The 9,464-nt window shown below is 45.6% G+C and overlaps 1 protein-coding gene across 1 annotated transcript; it reads left to right on the top strand.

Annotated features, from left to right (window-relative positions):
* Positions 1-7,682: 7,682 nt before the first annotated feature.
* GPR119 (G protein-coupled receptor 119) lies at positions 7,683-8,672 on the top strand. Its single transcript, XM_056858982.1, has one exon. It carries the CDS (start codon positions 7,683-7,685, stop codon positions 8,670-8,672), a length of 990 nt encoding a protein of 329 aa, XP_056714960.1.
* The last annotated feature ends 792 nt before the right edge of the window (positions 8,673-9,464 follow it).

Below are 9,464 nucleotides of genomic sequence, written 5' to 3'. Positions count from 1 at the left end.
CAGCAGACTGCTGCTGCAGTCGTCTTGTTTGTGGTCTTCATAGAGGCCGGGAATTCAGAGAACCTGCTACACCTATTGTTACAATGGTATATCAATATAATGATGTAAACTTTTTTTGCCATCAAGTTATGCTGACCCCCAGAGGACTTTCAAGGCAAGAGATGTTCAGAGGTCGTTTGCCATTGTATCCTATAGAGGCATATTATGACAAATATGCAAGAGACAAACACGATTATATGACATATAGGAAAATTATACATTCGCAAAGAGAAATTAAATTGTTTCAAAAGATAAAGGAAGAAGAAAAAAACATATATTAGTTACTGTACTTCCAACTTGTTTCATGATTTAAAAAAAGATTTCCGAGCAGCGTGAGGAGCAAAAAGGGAATTGACTGAATTTGTAAAGACAGTAACAAAACAAAAGGATCATATAATATGATGAATCTATAAACTGTTACATTAATATGACACAGAAACTGAACAAGTTAAGACATGTATGATCAGACGGATGGAGAATTTTGAGGAAGAAATACCCTTCCAATGGGAATCCTTATGGACTAAATGTTGAGCATAAAGAAACAAAATTTACTGCCAGCCAATCACTAGAACGAGTATAAGATGTTCTACCGGTGGTACATGTTTCCACAGGACATTGAGAAATACATGCTGAAATGCAGAAAAGAATCTTAAAGATTAAATTTCCTATGGAAGCCAAATGTATGTTGTTGGCCATTTTACCAAAGAATATTCCAAAAGCTGGAAGAACCGTTTAGATGTATGAGAAGGACAGCCAGAGTTACATTAGCAGCAAAATGGGAAGCAGAAAAGTGTCCTGTTAGAGAAGGCTGGGTGGGAGAGTGAACTGGCTGAATATGTAACAATGGCAAAATTGACAAATTATGTTTTAAGGAAAACATCTAAAGAATTGCAAGAAAAATGGAATGGATAGTTTGTGTACTATTCTTAAAAAATCACCTTGATTGTGGGTTAGAAAAAAAACATAACTTTAAAATTGGGGAAAGAATAAAAGTATAGAAATATATAACAGTTCATAATATTGCATGTGGTTCTATCTATTATATGCTGTACCTGACTTTATAATAATGTTTAATTTAAAATTGTGTTTAATAAACATCATATAGAATACTTCTGTTTGTTTTAAGTTTAATGGAATGATCATTGTTAAACTGTTATTGTTATTACTAATACACTGTGTTGTGTTTGTTGTGTGTTGCATAGAACATTATTGTCTGTTACACTTTTGCCTCTAGTTCAGATGTAAAGATTGTAATGTTAACTTCAGTTTGACATTTGACTTTTTCAAATTTGTTTTTCTGTTTCTGTTTACTGATTCTTCTACATCTGTTCTATAACTGTTTATGCATATATTTATATTTCTAATAATAAAAAATTACAAAGAAAGAGGTGGTTTGCTATCGCCTGTCTCCGCATCACGACCCTGGTATTCCTTGGGGCTCTCCCATCCAAATACTTGCCAGGGTCGAGGCTGAGAGTGTGTGACTGGCCCAAGGTCACCCAGAGAGTTTCTGTGGCAGAATGGGGATTTGAACTGGGGTTTCCCAGATCCTAGTCTGACACCTTAACCACTACACCATGCTGGCTCTGTAATGATATTATAGTGCTGCTATTTTTTTTTTAAAAATGCAAATGCCCTGGTGGTTCCCAGGAGGCTGGCTGCTGCTGCTGGGGAATTGGGGCATGGAAATTGTGGAGTAACCTGCAATGTGGAACCCCACTGCTGTTGCGCTTTATCTGCATCCCCGCCTGCAACAAGGAAACCACAGGATCCTGTCCCCGTGTGGAAGACACCTAACTCTCCTCTTCTACAAGGGCATTTACAATTCAGCATGTGAATGCATCAGGAGCCAGCATGGTGTAGCAGACCCAGTGTTGATTTAGAATCTGGGAGACCCAGGTTCAAACCCTCCCGCTGCCACCAAAGCCTGCTGGATGACCTTGGGCCAGTCAAACACTCTCTGCCTAACCTACCTGACAGGATTGTTGTGAGGATATTAAAAGAACAATGTAAGCCGCTTTGGGTCCCCAGTGCAAAGAAAAATGGGGTAAAAATGAAGAAAATAAATTTAAAAAAACATTCCAATATTTGAAGTTTAAAGCTGCCCCCTTCTGTCCCCACCCCCAGCACTGCTTTCTAGTGATTTTGCCTCATAGGTGTACAAGCAGAGACCGTAGGTTTAATTATTCTGGAGGTCCTCAGCTAAGAGTGGGGCTCTGATCCCCTAGCAAAAAAATCCATAGAGGATAGGGTTGCCAGGCCCCTCTTCACCACCAGCGGGAGGTTTTTGGGGTGGAGCCTGAAGAGGGTTGGGTTTAGGGAGGGGAGGGACTTCAATGCCATAGACTCCAGTTGCCAAAGGGGCCATTTTTCTCCAGGTGAACTGATCTCTATTGGCTGGAGATCAGCTGTAATAGCAGGAGATCTCCAGCTAGTATCTAGAGGTTGCCAACCCCAATAGATGAACAAGTCAGAGACAACATCCCCAAAGGGAGTTGCCAAACAGAGTTGTAGGGGCAGCACATACCGCATGCCTCTCCTTTTCCTGCTGCACCAGGAAGAGGTCCCCCTGGAGGTGAAGCTGAGCTGACAGCTCCTCGTCTTTCTGGCTGAGCCAGTCGATGATCTCCTGCAAGGGAATCTGCAGCTTGCCACTGTGGTCTGAGAAGGCCTCCAGACGAGCCCTGGAAAAGGAAAGGCAACACAAAGGAAGTTAGCAAAGGTGACGAGACCTCCTCGTTGCAGCGCTCAGATGCATCCATGAAGGACAGGTGTGTCTAGAGCGATTAGCCATGACGGTTCAGTTGGAACATCCGCTTTCAGAAGCAGGGGGCCTCTGAATACCAGTTGCTGGGCACAAGCATCAGAAGCAGCTTCATGCCTGGCTGGTGGACTTCCCCAAAATGTCTGGGGATTAGGGTTGCCAGCTTCCAGGTGGGACCTGGAGAGGTCCCAGCATTAAAAGTGAGCTCCTGATAACAGAGGTCAGTTCCCCTGCTGGAAAAGGGCTGTTTTAGAGGGTGGGCTCTATAGCATTATACCCCTCCCCTCCCTAAATCGTGGCCTCCCCAGGCTCTGCCCCTCAAATCACCACACATTTCCTAACCCAGAGTTGACAGCCCTACTGGGGAGTCACTGAAGGAAACAGGATGCAGGATGAGATGGACCCTTGGTCTAATCCAGGGGTCCCCAATGTGTTTTGTGCCTGCGGGCACATCTGGAAGTGTGACACGGCATGGTGGGCACAGCAACAAAATAGCTGCCACAAAAGGAGCTGGAGCCAGCCACAAAATGATCGCCACACCTTAACTTCAGTAACACAGTGCAGATCCTCATGCTGTGGTGGCAGCTACTATCAAAATAACATTAAAAAAAATCTGCACAGTCAATCAGAAGCCTTTTTGGGCAGAAGCTCTACCTGACCCCACCCACTTCCCAAAAACACTTGGTGGGCACCAGAAAAGGTGTTGGTGGGTGCCATGATGCCCATGGACACCACGTTGGGGACCTCTAGTCTAATCCTTCATATGTTCTTAGGAAATGTTGACAAAAAGTTGGTTTTCTTTAAGGGAGTAGACAATATCTGTTGATCCTGTCAATTTTGAAGAACGTTGGTGGCGACAGGGAAGTTAATCAGAACTAAGTATTTCCTTATGATGGGAACCGAGGCTAAGATCACATTTTTTCTGGCAGGGCTTCTGTGTATTTAACAATTCCATTAACCACTAGATTTACACTCTTAACAACTGCTTTTTAATAGCAGGTATAACTTTTCTCAGCATGGGGAAGATGTGATGGGGAAAGATGCATCCCTTTCACTTCAAACTGTGATGCTCTTTGCACCCAGAAGGTCCCAAGGTCAATCACTGGTGCCCTGCCGTTGAAGGGATCTCAGATTAGCTATGAAAATCCCTGCAAAGCTACTACCTGACAGAACTAACAGTACTGAGCAAAACAGAGCAGTCGTCTGACAGTCTAATACAACTTCCCATGTCCTGCATTTAGGTGTGACTCCGTAGGTGCTGCAGATGCAGGTGTGAAGTGGCTCAGAGAATTGCACTATGGAGAAAATCACTGCCACACCCCACTTCTATCTTTCGGTACAACTCTCAACTGTCCGCTCAAAGCTGCAGCGTCTGTGTGGGTATGATCTGCATATCCACAGGCTGGTTTGCAAGAGATGTGGAGCCCCTGTGAGGACAGGACTGGGCCAGTAGATACAGTTTGGTACTTATCACATTTGGTACTTATCACAGTTTGGTACTCATCACATTTCCCCTAAATCTTCCTTCAAGGAGTTCAGGGTGACATTTATGGATCACCACCAGGGTGGTTAGGGTGAGAGAGAGAGACGGTCCCAAGATTCCTGGTCCTAGCCTGCCACTCGAACCACTATATCACCCCGGTTATCCTGCCCCTCCCCCCAGGAGTGTCAGTTGTATGCCCACATAATGTATGTACAGTCCCCCAAACTGTGTGGAATGTCAACCTCTGCTTTAGCATCCGTCAGACAGGCCTCTGCACACAAAGGAAACAGGCTGCTTTGCCACGCCGTCTTGCCGAAGGCTGTGCGACTTCTTTTTAATTTCATTCCAGCACAGATTCATCTCCAGAGGCATCTGCGGCCCAACGGCGCCGTTTGGAGGCTGCTGGCTCACACAGGCCGCCACGGAGCCATCCTGGGCTGTTTTAACCTAGGAGAAACACAAGAAAGCAACACACAGCGTTATTCAAGGGGCGGGAGAAATGCCCGGCAGCTAGGATAAAAGGAAGATGCAAGGAAGTTTGTTCTGGCGATCCGCTCTTCTCTTAAACCTCTGTATGTGAATGTACGTGTGTGCCCTGGAAGGGAGAGATGGATATGATGCAGTGGAATTTGTCAGAATGTTTTCAAATAATTTATTAATGATTCCCTTGATTAAAGAAGTTTTACTCAAATAATCATTTACAATTTCAGACTAGATTCAATTTGCACATGTCCAAGATTCCTGATTTTCTTTATTTTAGTTAGACTTCATTTTTAGATAATTCATCAGTGCTTGGAAACACTTGAATATAGGGCTGCAAGATTTACCTGCTATTCTGGAATCAGGATTGGCAATACACATCTGGTATTTAGAGGTACACTGCCCTGATGCATGCAAAATAAATCAGGAGTCTGGTATCATCTTCATCCGATACGAAAGAGCATAAATCCATCAAGTTTGGTTTTAAATAAAAAACAGGAAGGTGGGTGTTTGAACCAGAGAAGCGGGTTCCAAACAATATACATTCCAAAGTTTAAGCAGTTCACTCAGCATGGGTGTGAGATGCATCCAACTATTGCCAGTCAAAATGTAAAATGTAGGGCAGAATGAAGTGATAAGCAGATACAACAGAATGTTACAGAGGTATAGTTGAGAAAAACGACCATCTGTACAGGGTAGGAAATGCAAGATATTAACACCTGTAGTGAGTCAGAAATGGAAGCCCCCATTAAGACATGACTAAGTATACATTTGTCAGTCTTTATGGTACCACTGGACTGCTGTTTTATTTTGCTGCTACAGTCTAGCATAGCTACTGATCTGAACTTTGCCTCTGAACACGAAGGTTCCATTTCAGGTCAGGGTTAATTTTTATTATTTCTTTTGCCGTCAAGGAACAGGTGACTTACAGTGAACCCCTCATGGGGTTTTCAAGAGAGATGTTCAGAGGTGGTTTGCCATTGACTGCCTCTGCACAGCGACGCTGGGTTCCCTTGGTGGCCTCCCATCCAAATACTGACCAGGGCCAGCCCTGCTTAGCTTTCGCGATCTGACAAGACTGGGCTAGCCGGGACTATCCAGGTCAGGGATAGGGTTTAATAGGCTTTCAAAGCAGGGGACTGATAGAATAGTACTTGTAAAGCACAGTTTGATCCAGTGGACAGAGCTGGGCTTAAAGGAGCAAACTCCTTTTAAGTGAATCAGAAGTGAGACCAGTGCTACATTGGGCTTTATTATAAGAAAACACTAGAGGGAAGCCCAGGGTAGCATTTTGCCAGGCAGGTCACTTAGTTCTAGAATAGCTAATGTTGTTCTGTTCAGGCAATCCCTTCCCCTTCCTTGGTGTCGCTGTTCCAGTCCATATCAAGGGCCCTCCACAGCAGCATTCGGACGTCCCAAGAGGGGTTTACAATCACAGACCTCCAACCCGGGTTGCCAACCTCCAGGTACTAGCTGGAGATCTCCTGCTGTCACAACAGATCTCCAGCCGATAGAGATCAGTTCACCTGGAGAAAATGGCTGCTTTGGCAATTGGACTCTATGGCATTGAAGCCCCTCCCCTCCCCAAACCCTGCCTTCCTTAGGCTCCACCCCCAAAACCTCCTGCTGGTGGTGAAGAGGGACCTGGCGACCCTATGCCTTCCCTCCCAGCATTCCACTTACACCTCCAATATACCTTAAATATTTCAGGTTCTGTTGGGTTTTATACTAGGGTTGCCAACCTCCAGGTACTGAAACGCGTGTTCTTGCTGCTTTGCTGGCCGCGATTTTGATCCTTTCTTGGACTTTTCCAATATTCTGAGTGAATTTTTCTTCCTATCAGAGCGAGGTCCGCCTTTGGTTGTCTCCCTAAATATAATTGCCACCTCCTCGAGCGGTTGTGTAGCCCTTTGCGGCATTTCATTTCATTTTATTCTTTGTATCTTTTGTCAAATTTTGCCTTAAGCCCTGCGAGGCTTGGGTAGAGCGAGGTTCGGCTCCTGATACTTTATATCCGCACAGTCGAGCGGAGCATTGCAGCCTTCATTGGCAATTATTTTTGCTTTAAGCCCTGCATGGCACGAGCCAATACACTTAGTGTGTTCATGTAACTATTGTGGTATGACTTTAATACACCAATGTTTTGAGTTATTTTGAATAGTGTTTCTTTGGGATAATATTTATTTCTTTCCCCATTTATGGGCATTTCTTATAATGCCTAGTTTATTCTAAAAATTACTTGAGCCCCCGTGCTGTTGTTCTCTCCAGTACCTGGAGGTTGGCAACCCTATATGGAGCTCAGCCACAACCTCCCTCTATCCCCTGCTACTTCCAGGAGCACAGGTTGCCCTTTTGAATAGCCTTAAGCAGTTCGTTTTATTTTTAGACCTTTCTCTGTTTTATTTCCATGCAAGGATACTCGAGGAGACAAATAAATGGGTTGTATAAAATAATTCAGGACCTTTGATAAATAAATTCAAATTAAATAGTTCTTCATTCCCACCCTCGGATGGGCTTATTATAGACCCTAGAGGCAAAGGTCAAGATTACTTAGAGAGCTGTGTGTATACAGCAAAGTTGCAGGAAGCATTTCCTTTCTCTCCTTGGGGGTTGTCTGGAAACTGATCCCTCCAAAGGGAGGGGTTATGCCCAGCACTGTAGGAGTTTCTATCAATATGAGCTTTTCAAGGCAAACTAGGTAGATGCAGCTGCTTGAACGGGCTAGAGCTGAACAGATTGGCTGCCAGGCCAAAGGCAAGGACTGGTCATCTCTTGCTTTGGAATTTCCCCCAATCGCCTGTACAAACCAGGCGATCTTCTAGACAAATAGCTCAAGGAAAGTGCTCGACTGACAAACCTCAGCTACCGAGCACTTGGAGTCTCAAGCCCTGCCTTGCTCCGGTGAAGAAAACTGCCATGGGAAACGTGTACTTCGGGGTCGTCCTTGCCGTCCTGGCTTTGCTTATCATTGCCACCAACGCTCTTGTGGCTGTTGCATTGGTACGGCTCATCTGGAAGAGCGGCTGTCTCGGGCTGTGTTTTGTTTTAAATCTTGCCGTCGCTGACGCTTTAGTTGGCTTCACCATAACCGGGCTAGTTACAGAAGAGCTGGCGGGCCCCACACACCACACGCCCCGAAATTACTGCATCCTGCGCATGGCCTGCATCTCCTGCCCCTCGGCGGCTTCCATCCTTACGGTCTTTCTGGTGGCCTTTGATAGATACCTGGCTATTAAGCATCCTTTCCGGTACTTCAAAATTCTGCGCGGTCTAGTTGTCGGGGCTTGCATCGGAGGACTCTGGCTCTTCGCCTTCTTGATCGGCTTCCTCCCTTTGATTGTTCGGAGATTCCAGCTGAAGAGCTACCAAGAACCATGTACCTTTTTTGGTGTCATCCAGCCCACCTACACCCTCACTATCTTTTGTGTGGCTTTCTTTCCAGTTTTGTTTGCTTTCATCTACATTCACTGCCACCTGTTGAAGATCGCTTCTTCGCACGCCCAGCAGATTCGGGAACGGGAACAAATCCATTCATCGGGGACCTGCCCGGCCCCACAACCCTCTAGCGATACCAAGGCCTTGCGCACTGTGGCCGTTCTAGTGGGGTGTTTTGCCCTCTCCTGGTCACCCTTCTTCATCGGGAGCATCGTGCAAGTTGTGTGTCGGCGCTGCGTCTTGCACCACCTCCTCGAGCACTATCTGTGGGTGTTGGGCTTATGCAACTCTCTCATGAACCCCCTGGTCTATGCCTACTGGCAGAAGGAAGTGCGCTTGCAGCTCTATCAAATGTGCTTGTGCATGAAGAGCAAAGTTTTCCCCCTGTTCCACGTTGACAGTCGTCATCATGCTCCCAGTGGGATTGTGGCCTCAATTCACACCATCTCACTGCCCAACCTCGAGGAGTGACACGGTAAGAGATGTATCTGTGTGTGTCTCCTGGCCTTTTGGTAGGAGTTTGAGCCAAACCTTCCAAAGCTCTCACTTGTTGTGCCATTGTTCTTATCTCAATGGTAAGTACTTCAGGGCAATTTTTACAGCCTCCAAAGTTGCCTTCGGAGGTGAGACTACAAGAGGTTTATAACGTCTCTGTACAGTCTGTAGATATTAAAATGTGCAGGTGGAGTGGGTTTTAAGAGGCGCAGGCAGAGCTAATTCCAAAGCAATTCCAGTCCTTCCTCCCAAAAGCACGTCTCATCCCAGCCCAGTCCAAACTGCTGTTCAACCTTTCTTACACAGGAGTGGTTTCACTGTGTTCATGTGCATGCATATGCACATACACACCTTGCATCCCAAGCTAACAACCAACTCCCAATAGTGTCCACAGTCCCTCATCAATAAGCAGGTTGCGCCAACCTTAAGAAGAGTAATTTCTTCATTCCACACTACTGTGCAGCACAGCACACCATTCAGCACATGCTTCCTCCCGGGCACTTGCTAGTGCAAAACATTTAGTTTTTATAATGAAAGGGATACTCTACATTTGGGGAAAAAATATTGGTAGAAGCCAGGTGGACATTTTATGGTTTGCACTGAGTCCAAAACATGGGTCTCCCTGCCATGTGGGCTGAAAGAGGGAGGGGAGGGGATGTGGCTCAGTGGCAGAGCATCTGCTTGGCATGCAGAAGGTCCCAGGTTCAATCCCCACCATCTCCAGTTAAAGGGACTAGGCAAGAAGGTGATGTTGAAAGACCCCCGCCT

The sequence above is a fragment of the Euleptes europaea genome, chromosome 13, assembly GCF_029931775.1.
Source record: "Euleptes europaea isolate rEulEur1 chromosome 13, rEulEur1.hap1, whole genome shotgun sequence".
Classification (NCBI taxonomy): Eukaryota; Metazoa; Chordata; class Lepidosauria; order Squamata; family Sphaerodactylidae; genus Euleptes; species Euleptes europaea.
Note: the sequence above shows the minus strand (reverse complement) of the source record. Positions and strands in the feature narration are given on the sequence as shown.

Excerpts from the sequence above, each read along its gene's own strand:
- GPR119 (XM_056858982.1), top strand. The coding sequence starts at position 7,683 with ATGGGAAACGTGTACTTCGGGGTCGTCCTTGCCGTCCTGGCTTTGCTT.